At 38.3% G+C, this 18,978-nt stretch overlaps 8 protein-coding genes across 8 annotated transcripts; 5 read left to right on the top strand and 3 right to left on the bottom strand.

The window, feature by feature from the left end:
* Positions 1-42: 42 nt before the first annotated feature.
* SOCG_03533 (zinc knuckle TRAMP complex subunit Air1) lies at positions 43-1,079 on the bottom strand (the record flags this gene model as incomplete). The annotated part of the gene is made up of 3 exons (XM_013162021.1): positions 43-657; positions 705-806; positions 858-1,079. The coding sequence occupies 3 exons, from the start codon at positions 1,077-1,079 to the stop codon at positions 43-45; spliced, it is 939 nt and encodes a 312-aa protein (XP_013017475.1).
* A 561-nt stretch (positions 1,080-1,640) lies between these two features.
* Positions 1,641-2,298, top strand: SOCG_03532 (U1 snRNP-associated protein Usp103; the record flags this gene model as incomplete). Its single annotated transcript, XM_013162020.1, has 3 exons — positions 1,641-1,650; positions 1,693-1,908; positions 1,973-2,298. 3 exons carry the CDS (start codon positions 1,641-1,643, stop codon positions 2,296-2,298), a joined length of 552 nt encoding a protein of 183 aa, XP_013017474.1.
* An 89-nt stretch (positions 2,299-2,387) lies between these two features.
* On the top strand, positions 2,388-6,563 carry SOCG_03531 (SHREC complex subunit Mit1; the record flags this gene model as incomplete). The annotated part of the gene is made up of 1 exon (XM_013162019.1): positions 2,388-6,563. The coding sequence occupies one exon, from the start codon at positions 2,388-2,390 to the stop codon at positions 6,561-6,563; it is 4,176 nt and encodes a 1,391-aa protein (XP_013017473.1).
* An 8-nt stretch (positions 6,564-6,571) lies between these two features.
* On the bottom strand, positions 6,572-8,398 carry SOCG_03530 (transcription like zf-ZZ type zinc finger protein). Its single transcript, XM_013162018.1, has 2 exons — positions 8,323-8,398; positions 6,572-8,093 (listed from the first exon to the last, which is right to left on the bottom strand). The coding sequence occupies exon 2, from the start codon at positions 7,907-7,909 to the stop codon at positions 6,821-6,823; it is 1,089 nt and encodes a 362-aa protein (XP_013017472.1). The 5' UTR covers positions 7,910-8,093; positions 8,323-8,398; the 3' UTR covers positions 6,572-6,820.
* Positions 8,399-8,922: 524 nt separating this feature from the next.
* On the top strand, positions 8,923-9,952 carry SOCG_03529 (ADP-ribose diphosphatase). The gene has a single exon (XM_013162017.1). The coding sequence runs from the start codon at positions 8,953-8,955 to the stop codon at positions 9,817-9,819; it is 867 nt and encodes a 288-aa protein (XP_013017471.1). The 5' UTR covers positions 8,923-8,952; the 3' UTR covers positions 9,820-9,952.
* SOCG_03528 (Swr1 complex subunit Swc2) lies at positions 9,902-11,363 on the bottom strand. Its single transcript, XM_013162016.1, has one exon. It carries the CDS (start codon positions 11,025-11,027, stop codon positions 10,071-10,073), a length of 957 nt encoding a protein of 318 aa, XP_013017470.1. The 5' UTR covers positions 11,028-11,363; the 3' UTR covers positions 9,902-10,070.
* Positions 11,364-11,397: 34 nt separating this feature from the next.
* On the top strand, positions 11,398-15,057 carry SOCG_03527 (RNA-binding protein). Its single transcript, XM_013162015.1, has one exon. It carries the CDS (start codon positions 11,639-11,641, stop codon positions 14,792-14,794), a length of 3,156 nt encoding a protein of 1,051 aa, XP_013017469.1. The 5' UTR covers positions 11,398-11,638; the 3' UTR covers positions 14,795-15,057.
* Positions 15,058-15,240: 183 nt separating this feature from the next.
* Positions 15,241-18,945, top strand: SOCG_03526 (mediator complex subunit Med15). The gene is made up of 3 exons (XM_013162014.1): positions 15,241-15,455; positions 15,500-15,602; positions 15,649-18,945. Exons 1-3 carry the CDS (start codon positions 15,382-15,384, stop codon positions 18,511-18,513), a joined length of 3,042 nt encoding a protein of 1,013 aa, XP_013017468.1. The 5' UTR covers positions 15,241-15,381; the 3' UTR covers positions 18,514-18,945.
* Positions 18,946-18,978: the final 33 nt, after the last annotated feature.

Below are 18,978 nucleotides of genomic sequence, written 5' to 3'. Positions count from 1 at the left end.
TTTTTTTTTTTTTATGTTCCCAAAAAGCCTTAAAATATAATGTTACCATTTATTTTTCTTCATTTTTTTCTGTTTCTTTTGCGAAGAATTTCCACTGTGGTTATGAAACGAAAAATCACTTTTATCATTACCGGCAAAACGCTTCCTTTTTGGCCTGTCACTTATATCAATTCGCGAGCCTAGATCACTTGAAGGACGCTGTTTGTGGTACTTTTGATTTTTTCTAGGTTTACCAAAATCTCGATTCTTAGAGGCACTATCTATTCTTCGATTTTCGTTAAAAAAGGAGTTTGAAACATCATTTCCTGTTGGACAATTAGCTTCACAAAAAGCAGTGCTTTCCGGATAATTAGACCGAGAAGGAAGAGGGCAATCATCACCAAAATGTTCCCCGGATGCACAATTGTAGCAAAACTTTTTCACTTCATTGGGATCTACACGGACGCCATTTTCGGATTCAACATAGTATCTCCAAATCAAGGGACAAGTTCCGCTAGTATGGGACTCCGTATGGCATGTTAGGCATCTTCTGGGTCCTTTTCTACGCGATTCAGGACAACGCACAGCGATATGGCCTAGTAAGCCACAATTAATACATCGTTTCGTTCTTGGGCAACGTGAAGATATGTGATCGTCGATAGCACCGCAAGTCGTACACTTTTCATAGTTAGCCAGGTGATGATGTGTTTAAAAAAACAACGCACCAATGTATGAGGACATTCCTTTGCAATATGTCCAAAACCTTTACAATTGTGACAAAGAATAGTTTCTGAAGGATCTGCCCCAAAATAACGGCCTCTGCTAACCTAAATAGATGTCAGTCAAACAATCAAGGAAGAACAAAGTTGAGTACGTACATCAGCCCATTCATTGTCTTCTACTTCATCCAATGTACTGTCTGATAATTCAGTAGACGAGTCATTTTCGTTAAATGTTTCATTTTCGCCCTCTTCGGGTTTCTCTTCTGAAATTGCCTCTTGGATTTTTGGGTCCACTGGCAATGCGAATATTTTTTGCATAAAAGATGATTCTTCATTCTCTGATATATCATCCGACACTAATTCCTCATTTGTAACCATGATCGGTGACAAATTCGAATTTTTGCAGGGTGAAACCTATGTTAATGAAGAGACCGTTTGAGATGTGCGAAGGGAATTGACTTAAAATTAGAGAAACAAGAATAGTTATGCCTTGGTCAATTCTCCATAATGTAGTCGATTTTTTTATTTTTTTCTTTTAAGAACTTTACAACTAAAAACTGTTACATGTAGAAAGTATTAGTTCTTAAATCCCCAATATTTTTGTACAGCATCTTGTCAACTCATTTCATTAGCTGCTTTAAAGCAAGGGAATAAGTAAAACAATGAAAAAAAAGTGTTAAAAATATTACACTTCGACTATTCAGAATTCGGAAGTATTGAAAAAATTTGTTCCAGGTCATTCATTTTAAGACTTCTTAAGACTTCAAATCAAACATATCAACACTCTTTGGAATTTTTTTTTTCTAACAGCAGAACTCACAACTCAGTTCCAATTTGTTTTCCTCGCGTTCACAGGTACTAGTACTACTTGAGTAGTTTGTTTGCTATACCACCCAAGTACGCGAAAGCTACTCAACAACGACCAACTAGATAGAAACTATGCCAAAATGTAAGATTAGTAGACGACTTTATTCAAAACTAACAAATGTAGATTTATGCGATTATTGTCAGGTCTGGTTGACGCACGACAGTCAGTCTGTAAGAAAAGCTCATAATGCAGGCCGTGCCCATTTACAAAACGTTCAGGATTACTATACAAAAGTTGCCCAAGAAGAAGCTCAGAAAAGATTAGAAGAAGATCCTTCTTTAGGAAACTTAAATAAAGAGTCAAGTTTATTACAGCTGCCGTTAGCATACGCTTTTCCCCGTACGTTTGTACTCTTCTTGGTTGAAGCATGATTCTTTTTATAAAAACTAACAATTTAATTTAGCTAAGTTATATCAATTTCAGTTCACTTATCCTCCACCGCCGAATATCGTGCCTGCTAACGTGTACATGGCTACGAGAGGTTCAGTCCCTACCGCAACCCCTATGCCATATATCCCTACTACTACGACTACTGCTTTTAACCCATCTTATAGTAATGGTATGACGACTGTCATGCCTGTTACAAATCCAGCGCCCGACGCTGGTGTTGCTCACTCGTACTCAAATAGCGCCCAACGTTCTCGGACACAAAACATTCCAAATATGACTGGAAAGCAACATCCCTATCAACAAAAAAAGCAATTCCATGCACGTTCTTCAAGAACTTAAGAAAAAGTTCTTAAGGAACCATCTTGTTTGTTAACGTACCTTAGCGTAGTTCATCGTGCCTTGTTTTAAGCTTGCTAGGTCTCGCATTGATGGATGTGAAGATTAAGCAAAGTATGCCCAAAGATGTTGGTTTTGCCAAGGAAGTGCGAATTCCAAGGAAACCTTTAGAGTTTTTATTACCATTCTACAATCCAGATGAAACTACGGTAGTGAAAGTCCTGAAGGAGCACGGAAATCATTTATACGTAGCGTTTCTAGCTGGCTTAAAGACTACGCTTCACAGAAAAGATATCTCTTTATACAAGAATGGTAAAATTTGTTACCAAAAATACTTAAAGCGAAAGCGTCGAATTGTAGATGATGACAGTGATTATGATGTGAATAGTTATAATGGGATGAAGCAAGATAGTTCTCCTACCAAACAAGAACCTACCAACCCTGTTCGGAATCCCTCGAGAACTTTTCGTAGGTCTTCTTCAAAAGGACAGAGTAGTCAAGGAAAAGACCTCTTTGCATCTTCGCTTCCGAATGCAGAAACGGTATTTCGGAATAATGAACATGACCGTAAACGAATCCATCAGTCAAATAAAAAAAATAAGTTGGAATTATTTGAAAAAATATCTTCCAATGAAGATTCTGATACCCTTTTTCAGATCCCGAATAATTTAGACGATGCCGCCTTGAGTCAGAGTCCGGTGAAGCCTATCCCTTTAATTTTAAATGCTTTTGCTAAGTTCACACATACGTCGTTGTGTGTCAAATGCCACCACCATGAGAGTAAAGGCGATGATCGAAAATTTATATATTGTAGAACGTGCACGAACACCTTCCATGTGGAATGTTCTGGGATTTCAACTTTAACTAAAATGCGCCAAGCTGAAATTTCAGTCGAAGGTTACTCTTGCTCTTCTTGCTCAAAGTCCTCTGTTCATGTACTCTTAAATAATTGTATCTTATCGGGTTATGGATTGAACGATTCATTGGACATACCTTCGTCTTTTTCATCCACCAATGATAATCTTCGTTTGGTTTCTTATACAAAAGACGTAAGGTTTCGTTGCTGGCGCTGTAGAAGAGTATTCTACTTTTTCTATTACGATCAAAACCCCGATACATTCGCATCATCAATTCAAAAATTATTACGACGACGATTATGTGAAGAATGTGTCTCTTATCCAGAAGATGTAGATGAAATACTTGCTTGGCGACTACTTTTACCCATTTCGTTACTAAAAGGTAAACCGGTAAAGAATCCTTTATCCTTAGATCGTCCTGGGATTTGGTCCAGAGAATATTACGTTCGACCTAAAAACCACTCATATCTTCATTGTTTTTGGTGCTCTGCTTCCTGGTTAGCCAGCGTTTCAAACACAAAGAAGCGAAATTTTGATTCACGGGAAACGGACCCCCATAATGGATCTCTTGAAATAATACCTTCTTCTCATATAACAATTGACAAGGTTTGGAATGTACGCTACAGAAATTCTCGAAAGTTTGGTTCTAAAGAAAAACAGCTGCAGGCATTAACTAATGTTGAAAAAGCCTACGTTTCATGGCGTGGATTGCCTTATTTAATGTCTTCTTGGGAATCTATAACTGATATACACGGGTTGAATCAATGGAAGGCTTGGAAAGAGGGTTATACTGAATATGTTAGGATATGTTGGATAGAGAAATATCCCAAATCCAGCTTAATTGAAAATACCGACTTTAACCAACTAGAATTAATTGAGCAACCCTCCTATATATCTGGAGGAAAGCTTATGCCGTACCAAATACAAGGTGTGAATTGGTTATACTTTCAGTGGATTCAACGGCAACATTGTATTTTAGCTGATGAAATGGGTTTAGGAAAAACCGTTCAGGTTATCTCCTTCATTAGTGTACTATATCATAGACATCATTGCTTTCCTTTCCTTATTGTTGTCCCTCATGCAACGGTGGCTAATTGGGAGCGTGAATTTCATAAATGGGACCCCTCTTTATTGGTTGCGACGTTAGTTGGATCTGAGCGTAACAGAGAAGTTGTTCGTGAACACAGAATATATCAGAATGGTAATTTTGATAGCATAAGAACACATGTTCTTATTATTAGCACGAGTAGTGTTGACAGTGAAATTAGCCTTTTAAAGAAGTTTAGATGGCAATGCATGATTATTGATGAAGGGCAAAGATTGAAGAGTGATCAGTCTTCTTTGTTTAACGATCTCATTTCAATAGAGGCTACTTTTAAGGCATTACTTACCGGAACACCGTTGCAGAATAATATTAGGGAACTATTTAATTTGCTCCAGTTTTTGACTCCAGATAAAATTGATGCCTCTGAATTAGAAAGAGAGTATGAACATATCGACGAAGAAAAAGTGATTGAGCTTCACCAAATGTTGAAGCCTTTCTTCCTTCGCAGAGTTAAAGAAGAAGTTTTAGAGAGGCTTCCTCCAAAGGTAGAAGTAATCGTACCTCTCACCATGACTCCTCTTCAAAAAAAGCTTTATAAATTAATTGTCTCCAAAAATGTTGACCTAATTCAGAGTATCGTTTCCAAAAGCCGTGCTAAATCAAACTCCAACAGTTCTCGTGCTTCTTTAAGCAATATATTAATGCAGCTTCGAAAGACTTTAGCTCATCCTTACCTTTATTCACCTGATGTCGAAGAAAAAGATGTTTCCGAAGAATTAAGTATCCGTTCTTTGGAAGAAGCTAGCGCTAAAATGCTTTTGCTTCGGCTTTTGATTCCAAAACTTATTATGCGTGGCCACAGGATCCTGCTGTTCTCACAATTTGTTCAACAATTGGATATCCTTGAAGATTGGATGGATCATAAAGATATATCTTATTCTAGATTTGATGGCACGACAACAGAACATGATAGGCAAAAAGAAATTGATTCCTTTAATTCCCCTAATTCGAAAAAAAGCTGCTTTCTTTTAACTACCAGAGCAGGCGGTGTAGGAATTAATCTTGCTTCGGCGGACACTGTGATAATTCTGGACCCTGACTTCAACCCTCATCAGGATATGCAAGCTATAGCAAGGGCTCACCGCTATGGCCAAGATAAAAAAGTTCTTGTCTTCAGTTTAATAATTAGGAACTCAGCTGAAGAAAAAATCCTGCAAGCCGCACAGAAAAAGATGTTGCTTGATCAAATTGTCGTACAATCAATGGGCGAGAACAATGATAATGTTATGGATCTTCATGATGTTCTACAACATGGTGTCCGAGCCCTTTTTGAAGACAACGATGATATTCAGGCTATTCGTTATGATGAGCAGTCCGTTGAAGAATTAATAACTGACGCAGAACAGAGGGATGTATCTCCTAACAGAAGGTCAGATAGTAATAATAATCGCACTTTCGGGTTTACTCGTGTTTGGGTGAATAATCAGGAAAAGAGCGCGGCTTTAGAAAATGATAGCCTAAATAAGAGCGAAGGTCCAATACAGGACGATGATATTTGGCTAGACATATTACGACAACGAGAACAGGTCGCTTCAAATAGTTCGTTTTCTAATGATGATGGTCGAAAACTTAGGCAACGAAAAACAATCGTTTATGAAGAAGGTGAGTTTCTTATTAGTTCTGATGAAGAGTATAATGCGGATAATGTCTCGTCCGATGGATCTTCTTACGATATAATGATGAACACTCCAGAGCAAGCTGAAAAACAGATAAACAACAAGGAACGTTATGTCCCATTACCAGTTACTGAAACTAATCAAGGAGAACTATTTGAGGAAAGATTCCCTTATGAATGGAGTAGGATGAGAGCTTTATTAGCAGAATATCCTTCTCAAGAAATACATGACTTAGATGCTTGTACGCGTTTGAAGGCAGCATCAAATCCCATGATTTTTAATGATCTCAACCAAAGGGCTATTTGGAAACCACAGTATGTTAGGAGTTTTCAGAAAGATGACAGTTTATTTGCTCATAAGAATCTCTTAGTCGCCAATAGAATTCCGAAGTTTGTTTTTGACAATTTTCTGGCAACTTTCTTCGATGATAAAAGTATTGCTTGCAAGTGTTGTGGGATTGAACATGTGCCTGGTCGGTGTCCATTGAACAAGGTACCTTTAGAGATTTGCTTTCTTTGCGGTACGCCGCACTTCAGTGGTAAAGACACCTGTCCTTTGCTCAGAGACACTACAACAGTGAAGATTTTAAGAAATTTGTTAGCGAATTCTCGAGAGCCCCTACCAACAAAGTTGCTGGCTCTCGAAAGGTTGAATGGCTACTTGTACAAGAATGGTGGATCATCTTCATAGATGTATGATTCTTACTGAAATAGTTTTGGATGTATAATAGTGATTAAACGAATATATAATGTTTTGCATCTCTCCGAAACACCACATTAAGTAATGTTAGACAATATGAATTGAACTAAGGGCTAATGAAGTAAGTTAAGTAAAATTGTGGTTTCTTCTTTAACGAAATTAAGTTGATTTATTATAAATTTTCATTACAAGCCCTTAATATCGCGTATATTTAAGTCCGCATGTAGTATAAGGGTAACTCGAAAACATTAATCATTAATTTTCGGGATCGTATAAAAAAAGCAAAGGTTTTTGTGAAAGACACTGCCAGACTCGGTGACCAGTTGGAAAAAAGAGAAGTAGGTTTTCTTACATACTTCAGCCGATGGGATTCTTATAGATAAAGCAATTAGCGCACTTTCACCTGGTTGGACTTGGCGTGTTATAGGTAAAGTAGAGCTGTTATCGTCACTGATCAGCTTATCACCACCGTTAAATTTCAAGTACAAAGGCGTAGGCCAGACATCAGAAGAAATATTTTTCAATTGCCAGATTTTGATACAGGATGAGTTTGGTCCAGGATTTGCGGGAACAAGATAGTCTTGTATGAGCTGGAAATCATAATTGAGTTCTTTAGGCTTAGAAACTGATGGGTAACACGAAGTAGAAGAGCGGGTTAAACAAATCATTTCGTGATTGTAATGAAAGGTATGATTTACACATTCAAAACAAAGGTCAGAATCCTTACACACTAGACATTTGTAGCGGTTTCCCACGATGGGATGAGCATGACAAGAATCACATTGAGAAAAACGATGAACCAGCGATGCATTAGAAAATTGTGTTTCAGAAGAAAAACAAGGAGGAAATTTGAAGCATTGAATCCCATTGGGATACGATTTCGTTATACGAACAAAACTATGAGTTTTTGTATGCTCATTCGAAGGAAAACAAGAGCTACAAAGATCATAATCATCACAAGTACCGCATTTGAGACGCAAATTTTTTATAGGCTGCTCACAAGCGTCGCATATGGAATACATAAAATCCGAGGACCTCATAAATGGAGAAGACAAAGCCGAAGGCGCGTTCATTAGCGGCTGTGAGACCTTCTTAAAAGACGCTTTTAGGCAAGAGTGAGTAAATTTCTGGTTGCTGTAACATGATCGACAGACATCAAAGTCTAGGCAGTCTTTACAATGAAAATAAACCTGGTCATAGATCAATTTTAGGCAAGAGTTACAAGCCACGGAAGATGATTTCTCGTTAAAAGTAAGTTTGGTAGAAGAAGTAATATGACATTGTAATCCCGTATCTTTGGATTTTGAGACAGTTGAGTGATTACTAGAAGTGCTCATATTGTAAGGATCGTAAGGTAATAATTTAGAATCACGTTTCAAAGAATTTGCAAAGAAGAACTTATAGAAAATAGGAAACAGCTTAACACACTATGAGAGTAAAGTATGTAATACAAGAATACCGTCAAGATTCAAAAGTCAAATAGATGCGACAAAACGAATCGAAAACAAAGTCAAACTAATTCTGGATTGTTAGTTATTTTTTCTTGCTATTAAGTTGCAAAAACAAAAAACTACAAGCACGATGATGATGTATTCGTTTATGAAAGAATTGCTTGCAAACACTAAGAGCAATTCAATCAAAAACGGAGCTAAAAAGAAAAGAACGATACGTAAAAGTAATTAAAACCTTACAGGCCTAGAATACGTTTACGTTTTTTCTGTTGATCTTTATTACAGAAGGAACAACATACCTTGAGAAAAGAGTAGATGCTTGTATTTACAGGATCGGATTGGGATGTAAAGAAAGCAAGAAAGAGGGTAAGAACGGTTTGGTGTGACAAGATATGGTTGGTTTGGGCTGTTTGAAAGTGAGCAGAACCCTACTTACTATCTTTCACACTTCATTTCTTTGCATACGTCGCTTATCAAACGAAGTGTGAGTAGGAGCATAATGATTATAATAACTACCTTCGGAAATTATAGTATTTATATAAGCATATTGTGGAGCAGGTATTAATAAAAGCATAATTTAAATACTAAAAGCATGGTATAGTAATAGTTTAGTTTGATACGCGCAACAAACTGGAAACTGGTAATAGAAGTATTCAGAAAATAATTATAACAAACTACTTTCATACAGTTTAGTTCCATTAGAATCAAGATCGTCGAAGCAAAAGAATGCAGGATGAAATATCCTTAAAATCGACCCCATATGGATTGTCGACGAGAATAAATAAAGTCTTTACGTTTTACAATAATAATATGTAAGAACAACTCGCAAAGGACTATTATGTCAACTGATGATTGAGAGAGTTATTATGTCATGTAACGTCAAAAGATTTATGATCAAAGGACTTGTGAATTGAAACATTAATACCATAATGTCTCTCTGTTTGCTCACACACTTCTCAAACCTGTCATTAAGAATTTCCATTCTCCCTGCCGCCTTTCCTACGTTACCATTGAAGCAAGGCCGTATATTGCAAAGTGTTATACGAAAGCAACAAGCTCGATTTTCATCTTCTAGAATAACCCTTGATTCACTGTTTCAGCGAAAGAAAGCATATTTTTTTCCAAAGCAATTTTCTAGCCGCATTTCTACTCCTTCTACCAACAGTCATTACACCACCATGAGTCAAGAACAAGAACCCAAAATCTTAGATGTCAGTGACCTCGAAACCAAAGATGCAAAATGGACTAGTTTGAAAAAGATTACCTGGCAAGATCAGAGTGGTAAAACCAGAGCTTGGGAAATGGCTGAACGTACCACGCGATCCAAGAGTGGTATTGACGCTGTTGCCATTTTAGGTATTATTCCAATTGATGGCGAACCTCACGTTTTGTGTCAAAAACAATACCGCCCACCACTAGGCAAGACCTGTATCGAAATTCCCGCTGGACTTGTTGATTCAGATGAATCACCCGAAGAAAGTGCTGTCCGTGAGCTTCGTGAAGAGACTGGTTTTGTTGGAGTCGTCAAGGAGGCTACAACTATTATGTATAATGATCCAGGCTTAACAAATGCCAACTTAAAGATCATCCTTGTTGACATTGACATGTCTAACCCTCAAAACCAGAATCCGCAACAACAGCTGGACCAAGGCGAGTACATCACCAATTTCCCTATCAAGTTGTCTTCTCTTCAGGATGAATTGTTTTCCCTTGAAAAGCAAGGATTTGCTGTGGACGTTCGTCTTTCAACATTTGCCTTGGGTATGCAGGCAGCTTTCAAGTACTTCGTGAAGTAACTTGATCATTTCCTGTTGTAATAATATCCAAGAAATAAATGTACTTTACATATTTTGATTATTCACTTATGAAATTTTTATGCACCTATTAATATACGTTTTTAATATTTTTGTATCATCAGATCATGAACCGTTTCTATTCACTCGTTGACTATAAATATGTTCCCATTAATGAAGGCTAAAGTAAGATGTTATACAAGCTATGCAATTCAAAAAACATAAAATAAAAACAAAACAACAAAGAAATGCCACTAATGAAAGATGTTTAACAATGCACTCCAAGCATACTTTTGACGGTAAACATCGCGTAACTCTTGAAATGCAGCAGCATTTGCAAAGGGTAATCTTGTCAAAGGATCCATGTAGATGGCTCTTTTTCCCGTAATTGCACATTCCGCAAGAACATTATCCGGCAAAGGAGATGTCTCCATTGGACCTTGGCCAAGAGGATGTTCAGGAGGAGCCACGTAATAATTCCCAACTTCTTTTTGGTTTTCCGAGGATTCTGTTTTGGTAATAAACTTCAATACTGGACCTTGAAGCCGTCGGTGCTTTGCAGCACTTCTTCGTAATCGAAGCTTTCGTTGTTCTTCATAATTGACATAATTTCGCAACGAACCGATATTGAAAGCTTCTGTTTTCGCAGCCTCTTCTAATCGTTGCTGTTGTGTCAGTCTAAACTTTGTTCGATCACCACCGGCATGAACTGTATACTTTCTTCTTGGCCGAGCTTCTTGCAGCCTATGTTCAGTAGATTGTGTCATACGAATCGTATGCATTCTAGAACTAGTCCTTCTAGAAGAAGGATCCAATTTTTGTTTCTTGTATGTTTTTTTTCCTATTCCTGGCTCATTCTTTTCTGGTACTCTTATTTTGGGAGTTCCAAGAGATTTCTGTAGGTTGGTGATTCGACTCCTTTGTAAACGTCGTTTCTCTGATTTTTCTTCTTGACGAAGCAACTTCTCTTCTTTTTGTGCTAATTCCACTTGCTGCTCTTCTTCACCTTCTTCCGATTCGCTGTCTTCACTTGAGATATCAATATCACGCTCAGCGTCGACTTCTCTTTCGAAGCTATACTCTTCATCTTCTTTTTCCGATTCTTCTTCTACAGAAGCCCTTAAATGTTCTTTTTCTAGTAAATCCCGTAACTTATTACCGGCATTTGCTCGTCTCGAGCGACCAGCAACCAACGACTCGCTTTCCGACATGGCAATCCTCTGAGCGAATGCTTTTTCTCTAGAAAACTGAAACCAATATGAAAGTTGCTAACAATCGTTTATTTCAATGAATTCATCAATTTCTTATATTGCTTACTCTCACGGTGCTTGCTTAGTGGAATTGCGATCTTCAACGTGCTGTGGTGTTTGGTATGCGTTCTGTAGCATCGTTGCCAATGACGGATGGTGGTTTATAATCAACGGCCGTGATAAAAATTTATTTCAATCTTCAGTTAAGCGAAAAAAAAAATAAAATCACAGAATCGAAAAATTGAAAATGAAAAGACATAGAAAATTAGTGGAGGTTTGGTTTTGCGGCCGAGTTTGTTTGTTAAAGGCATTGCACCGCGAAATCTGATCTGACGTTCGCTTTGGACATCATCCGCTCGTTCCCTCCGCGCATCTTTAACCTAACCACTACACCACTACTTGAAGAAAAGAGAAAAATAATAAAAAGGAGACCGTCTTTCAAATTTTTTTGGTTGGAAATTAATTTTTAAGGGAAATATTTGGTATCTTTGCAGGGATTGCTTCATCTTCTCAATATCATAATTTGCCTTTGGCAGGCATAGTACGTTGTTATTCTAGAATTTTAGGTACAAATGCATAAGTCAGCTTCTGATGGCATGAAGTTTTCATCAATGAGCTCTTCAAACATGGATACTGGTTCGCTCGACATGTCAGAATTGAAAAACGACTTGGACAATTTGCTTGAATCTTCTTTAGAGAGTAGCGGAGTAGGTGCTAACTCTTCTTCGACATCTCCATTTTATGATGCATCCAATTCCGAGAAAGTTTTTCCGGGCAGTAAAAATAATAATCTACATAGACTAAAAAATAATACTTTACTCTCGGGAACAAATTCGCAATTTAAAGATTTGTCAAATGAGCTTTGGCCTGGTCTTGGTACAGGATCTGCTTCCAAGCATGAACTTACAAACGTTGAACGACACAGGAGCTCATCTTTGTCAGCGTATGATGAACCCGCTAAGACGGTTCCTAAATTGGCGGTTCCTCAATCTGCTTCTTTGGCCGTCTCTCCTCCTACGAACAGGACTCGTACATCTTCTCTTTCTTCTTCTACCAAATACGATCCTTCGATTCCATGGACTTCTAATCTTTCAGGAGCTCCTCCCTCAACAGCTTCCTCTTTGAAACAGCCAGTTTCATCTATGTATATACGTCCATCTACGGATACACAGTCTACATCCGAGCCTAATGGGCAGAGATCTTCATCAAACAGTGGAACAGCTATACCGAGTTCTGCTGCTTCTGAAATTATCTCAAACAAAGATCCGGTTATTAGTATGAATTCGTCTGAAAACTCAAATGCCCAGGCAATAAATAAGCGCTCCAAAGGCTCCAATCGGTTACGCTCATACACACTGCCTTGGAATCCGCGTGCCTTTAATTCCACTGGTGGTTTTATGGCTCCTTCTGTCGCTCAAAACAGTGCTCTTCCTTCTTCGTCTTTGAGCCCAAATCAATATAATTCATACAATCAACAGTTTTCATCAGTCCCTGTTGACACAGGTTTGTCTGCGGATTCCGGAATGAACTCTTCTGCCTTACCATACTTAAATCATGGAGGTTTGGATCAACTAAATCCTACGCAGGTATGGTCATCCGATTTGTCTCATTTATCGCATAGTTTGCGTGCAAGCCGTCCTGCTTATGCTCCTGCGGGTAACCCAATTAATGACCACTTAGAATTAGGTAATGGTTTGAAGCATGTTGGTCACAATGCTGAACGTTTAGACCCGTCTTTGGATTCCCATTTTGGTTTGGCTGATGCGCACAATAATTTTCACTCTAAAAATTTGCAAAGCGGTTTTTCGTATCAAAGACCTCAGGCTTATGGTTTAAGCAATCCTCTATTTAATCCACAGAGTTCGATGGCTCTTAAAGGTTTATCATTTGAATCGCCAGAACGACATGGTGGTATGGACGTTGTTCCAGAGCTTCCACCTGTGAGTTCATTAAGTTCAAGGTCTCAGACTATGCTAAATTCACGCCGTAGATCACAGTCTTTATCATCCACTCTTACACATCCTCCTGCGACGGCTTTAGCATCGATCGGAGGAATGGTTGAACCCGTTGAGCGCGGTTCGCCGAGAGCTAGAGGATCGCCTTCTTACAATCCTTCTTTTATGACTAATGCTCCCTCACCTCTTAGTACGAGTACCAGCAGTATTAGAACCTCAACGCCTGATGCAAGTAGCACTGGTGTCAGTAATATAGGGATGTCGAAAAGCGGATCTGACATTAATACTTCAGGTTGGAGTGGTGTAGGCGATGCCACCATTGGAAATCTTACTCAGTCAGAACCTACACATGCTTTGTGGGTTGGTAATCTTCCTGCGGGCATCTCTTCGGATACGGTTGTTGCAACTTTTGCTTCTCATGGCAGCGTCATTAATATAAGAATGCTTTCTCATAAACATTCCGCTTTTATTAATTTCGATAGCGTCAATACCGCCAAGTATATTTTGGAAGAGTTAAATGGAAAATGTATTTTTTTGGATTCTAACCCCATATGTATGGGATTTGCCAAGGTTTCATCTTCAAGTACTGAAAATGCACATTCAACCGTGGATGGGTTGAACAAGGCTTTTTCTAACGTGTCATTTGTTACCTCATTACGAGAAGTTTATGATGATATTATTGGGGTTATAAAATCGTTTGGGTTTGATGATCTTTCTAATATACAGCCTATTTTAGATATTGCTTGTGACTTGACTGAATTTACAGCCCAAATACCATCTATTTCTAAAGCTTTTAGTAGCCGCCGGTTGAATGCTCCTAAACTTCGACAAGTTCGTAAGCGTATTGATAATGGTCTTTGCACTCAAGAGGAAGTTGAGGAAATTGCTATTAACTGGTTGGATGAAGTATCAGATCTTGCTAGTGATCATCTTGGCAATACGGTGGTACAGAAACTCTTTGATTACTGTTCCGATCCTGTGAAAGAAATGATGTTAGAAAGAATTGCTCCACATCTTGCGCAAATTGGAATTCATAAAAACGGTACTTGGGCTGCTCAGAAAATTGTTGATGTAGCCTCTACAGATTCTCAAATGCTTCTTATAGCAAAGCATCTACAGCCGTATGTGCCTCTTCTTTTTGCAGATCAATTTGGCAATTACGTGGTACAAACGTGCTTACGATTTGGTTCGCCAATGAACAACTTTGTATTTGAAGCCATTATGAATCAATTTTGGGTAATCGCTCAGAGCCGTTACGGTTCCCGTGCTATCCGCACTTGCTTAGAAAGTCCTGATGTTGTTGAGGAACAGCGTGTGTTAGTAGCTGCGGCAATAACTGTGTATTCGGTACATTTAGCCATGAATGGTAACGGTACACTTTTATTAAATTACCTAATAGAAAACATGAACTATCCTCATGTAGCAGAACTTTTAACGCAAAGATTCACGAAGGATATTGTTCGAGTTTGTACTCACCGTCTGGCCTATAGCTCTTTGTTAAAGATTCTTTCCATGCCTACAGCAGGAACCAAATGTACCGATATGGTTGTTGAAGTTATTTTGGGTAAATCGAATGAATTATATGATACTCCCTTGGATAAAATCATAATGGACCAAAGTTATGGTCCCTCGTTTCTTTATAAGCTTATGACAATTGAAACGATTTCACCGACATATAGGCAGGCTTTGCAGCAAGCTGTTTCTAGCGCACTGGAGAGGATGGAAGATCGAGGTTCCTCTGAATTTAAGAAGCTCTCTGAACTTTGCCATTGAAGTCCACCAGGTACGCTTAGGAGGTCTGGATTTTTATACGAAAGGAAATGAACAAAAAAATTTTCCTGCAAGACTTGCGTTTAATGATCTAGAGTTACTTCACACTAACCAAAAAAAAGGAACTTCCATCAAAAAGCTATGTGTTTTTGTTACCACTTTCTCTTTCTGTTAATTTCCCCTTATATATTAGTTATGAATTAAAATTGTTATGTCTTCAAATAGAAACTTGTTTTAGTGTTGTACAATCATTGCTATGTATGGTGATTAAGATTTGATGAGATGTAGGTTAATTCCATAGTTGACTGTAAGTTTAAGATCTATAATTCCTAAATTGTTATAGAGGTCTAATTTAACAACTATATCTCTAAAGAAATAGAAATTATTTTTGTTGGTAATATAGTAGCATATTTCATCCTAACAATATTTTCTATACCCTAAGTGAATCCACTGGAATGTATTTGTCCAATACCGCATAGGGAGGCCATCGCTAGTGGAGTAAAAAACGACTGATCATAAGGACGGTTGATAATTAAAAGAAAGTTTTGGAAATATTAACAATCAAGTAAGCTAAGCAAGCGTTCAAAGGAATGAACAGAAATGTTGAGAAAGGATGGCAAACTCAAATTCGACCTAATGAACGACAAAGTATTGCTTTACAAATGTAAGAAAGAATGGGGTATTTTAATTAATACTAACAATTTATAGAGCTCAGACCCTGAGGATAATCTCACCATCCATCTCAGAGGTTCAATTAATGAATATGGCACTTTCCTTCGAAAGGCAAGCATTTGACGGAGCCAATAGTAAGGTATGTCATTAAATTACAGTGATCAATTGATTAACGTACATTGAAGCATGAATATTTGACGACTTGCAGTAAAAAAACGGCTCAACTAAGAGACCAAATACGTGAGCATTTGCAGGCCGCTCAAATGAAGCAAGCACAGAATTTTAGAAACAATGGAAATATAAATACTGTTCCCCAAGTACCCCCTGCTACTGCTGGAAGGATGGCAACCAATTCTAGAGTTCTGCCGCGTATGCAAAACCAAACTATGCCAATGCAACCTGGAGGTGTACAACAACAATTTGCTGGAAATGTTAAACTTACGCCCCAGCAAAGACAACTTTTATATCAGCAGAGTCAGCTCCAACAACAGCAGCAACAACAACAACCACCGCCACCTCAACCTGTAAGTGATACTACTCAAGGTCGTACTGCTCAACCTCGTGTTCCGCCAGCGTTCTCGCAACAACAATTGAACAACCTTTGTGCCCAAATATCTACGTTGCTAGCTCGCACTGGAACTCCTCCTATACCTTTGCAAAAACTGCAGAGTATGCCACCTGCGAGACTTATATCACTTTATCAAAATCAAGTCCAAAAATTTCGTTCACTTCAGCAATTACAGCAACAACAAAAACAGGATCAGCAACAGACGAAACAATCAGGAAATGCTCCTTTCAATGCTGTTAATAGTGCTGGCCAACCGTATTCAAATATGGCTAACCAACAACAAACACAACCACATGTTTCTCAGCAGCCACGCCCTGCAAATGTTCCAAGTAATGCCAGTGTTAGACAAAATTTGGAAATGCTTAATATACCTGTTCCAAAACAGTTGTTTGCTCAAATTCCAGGATTACCATCAAATATTAAATTATGGAGGGATGTAATTGAACTTGGGAAAAATCAGCGTTTAACACCTGAACAAGCGAAAGCAATTGGGATCCTTTATCAGAAGCATATGCAAGTTTTACTACAGCATCGACAATTAAAAATGCAATCCGCACGTGTGAACCAAGCTTCTCAGACTCCGCAAGCTCCTGAAAAATTTGGTAATGTTCCTGTTGATCCTGGTGTACCGGCTACATCTCAACAGGCTTATGCTCAGCAAATGAGGAATGCTAATGTTACAAACCAAGCGGTAAACCCGCAAGGCGGTAATATCCCGCTGAACATCGATACCGTTCCTAATTCTGCTAAACCAAATTATCAAAATTATGCACCTAGCACGGCGCGTGCAACTAGCCAGTCGTTGAAATCAAATGTATCGCCTACTGACGTCCCCAACATTGCTCCTTCGAATGTTGAGCTAAACCCAACATTCAATGCTTCTGTTAGTCCTCCATCTTATCCTTTAAAATCATCAGATGTCCCAAGTGGTCCTCCGGTAGCTAATCAACCTGCAGAAAAGCCTTTTGCAAACCCAAATACTTCCGGAAATGTAAGCGCCTATATTGTACAGCAGCTTTTAGAATCCGGAGGAACTATGGGACAACAAAAAATGACAGTTCGAATTCGTGAGTTAACGGAAAGAGTGATGCATTCTATGATCAGACCTATTCCGTTAGAACTTCCCCATGACCAAAAAGTTATAATTGCTGAACTTGTGAAATCCGCCTATCCAATGTTTAGTAGGACGAATCAGTTGATATATTTATTTTACTGCCTTACTGCTAATGAAGAAGCCACTGTACAATTAATACAAATGCGTCATATTTTTAAACTACAGTTAGAAGGTCTACAACAAGGTGTCTTTACCAGCACACCTCAAATGATGGCAAAGATTAAAGAAAAAACGAGCCGTTACTTCGCATATGTGAGAACCCAGTTAATCAGACTGCATCATGAAGTTAAGGTAAACGGTCAAAGTTTAACCGCTGCTTTGGCTCAGATTTCAACGTCAATGAGAGGTTCCTCTGCTCAACAGCAGCATCAACAACAACAGCAACAACAGAGGAACCAAAAGCAGCCTCAGGCTCAGCATATTCCTCCACAATACCAGCGCAATGCTGGTATGCAACCACAGAACGAATTTATAAATAAAGCTCAGACCGCCTCTTTGCCGTCACAAGTACGAAACGTACCAAAACCACCTAATGAATCTAATTTGGATGAACATCAGCTTAATCTAAATGTTTTGACTAAAGCTCAGCAGGAAGCTCAATTGAAAGAAAAGGCAATATCTGAAGTCATGAAGCATAGTCTTAGACCTGAAGATCTGAAGTTACCTATAGGAAAGAGGAAGAAGCTTGAGCATGCCTCACCCCCGGCTAATATTCCTACCACGCAAAAGCCTTCTCTCAGAACACCTGAAGGGAGTACCATGGTTGTAGACGAGACTCCGGTTTCAAGTTCAATGGTGAATGATGGGTTTAATGATACCTTGGCAAAAGGATCAGATTCGTATAAAGCCAGAGAGGAAGCCACTGCGAATCCGCTTAAATATGCTATTGATGCGTTTGTAACACTTGATCATGAAGATGAAATTTCGGCTGTGAAGAGTGGTTTAACACCAAATTCGGCAATCAAAACTCCTCAGTCATTCTTCATTCCTTCTTCAACGCCTGATCTCAATGCTGGCAAGAATTCTTTGAGTCCAGCTAATATTTTAACTTTGGAAGGCAAATTTACATATGATGATGATGCTGAATTATGGGCCGATGGTATTCAAGATAGTAGTGCGGGAAATGAAGTAACGAAAGCTGCTGATGGTGGAATGGAGATGGATGTGAAGGATGTGTCAATGGATGCAGATTCTGCTTATAAAATCCCGGAAGAAGAATCATTTGTTAAGTTAACTGATAATGAAAATGATCCGTGGAATGATTTTATTCGAGAAAAGCAATTAACAACTAAGCGGAAAGAAAGAGGAGAGGATATAAATGAATTTACCTCTATGAATCCCTCGAATATATGGCAGGTTGTAATATAAGTGTTAGCACGATGACCGTTACTTGATTTAGTTTCATGACAATTCTTGGAGTTTGTTAAGGCAAACCCATTCACGATGGTAAAGAAAAAAAAAATCAAATATTTATAAACATTTACAACCTTTTAGATGAAAAAATAGAAGGCTCCCTAACTATGCCAAGAGGTTGTTTATATATGTTTCAAGTGCTTAAGTTTAGTAAATGTTATGTTGGTAAAGAATGCTTTTGCAGTATTTAATTTATTTTTTGTTACTATTCTCTTTCCATGAGACGAATACCCAGGCTCCTCATTTCAAAATTAGACAATACTTATTCAGCATTTCTTTCTATATTTGATTTTGATATATGTATAAACAAGTCAGTTGGCTCAAAGACTACGAAAGATTGACGTTCAATTTCGTTTACTTTATTCAGTGTAAGGCGCTCGTTCGCTTTTGGTACAACAAAGAAACTTAGCTTTCTTTGTT

The sequence above is a fragment of the Schizosaccharomyces octosporus genome, assembly GCF_000150505.1.
Source record: "Schizosaccharomyces octosporus yFS286 unplaced genomic scaffold supercont6.1, whole genome shotgun sequence".
Classification (NCBI taxonomy): domain Eukaryota; kingdom Fungi; phylum Ascomycota; class Schizosaccharomycetes; order Schizosaccharomycetales; family Schizosaccharomycetaceae; genus Schizosaccharomyces; species Schizosaccharomyces octosporus.
The sequence above is the reverse complement of the archived record's forward strand: the minus strand, read 5'-3'. Positions and strand labels throughout refer to the sequence as shown.

Bases quoted from the DNA above. Each gene is read 5' to 3' on its own strand.
- SOCG_03530 (XM_013162018.1), bottom strand. From the start codon at position 7,909: ATGAGCACTTCTAGTAATCACTCAACTGTCTCAAAATCCAAAGATACG.
- SOCG_03529 (XM_013162017.1), top strand. From the start codon at position 8,953: ATGTCTCTCTGTTTGCTCACACACTTCTCAAACCTGTCATTAAGAATT.
- SOCG_03528 (XM_013162016.1), bottom strand. From the start codon at position 11,027: ATGTCGGAAAGCGAGTCGTTGGTTGCTGGTCGCTCGAGACGAGCAAAT.
- SOCG_03527 (XM_013162015.1), top strand. From the start codon at position 11,639: ATGCATAAGTCAGCTTCTGATGGCATGAAGTTTTCATCAATGAGCTCT.
- SOCG_03526 (XM_013162014.1), top strand. From the start codon at position 15,382: ATGAACAGAAATGTTGAGAAAGGATGGCAAACTCAAATTCGACCTAAT. The intron at 15,456-15,499 runs GTAAGAAAGAAT...AACAATTTATAG, and splicing joins CAAAGTATTGCTTTACAAAT to AGCTCAGACCCTGAGGATAA. The intron at 15,603-15,648 runs GTATGTCATTAA...CGTACATTGAAG, and splicing joins TTGACGGAGCCAATAGTAAG to CATGAATATTTGACGACTTG.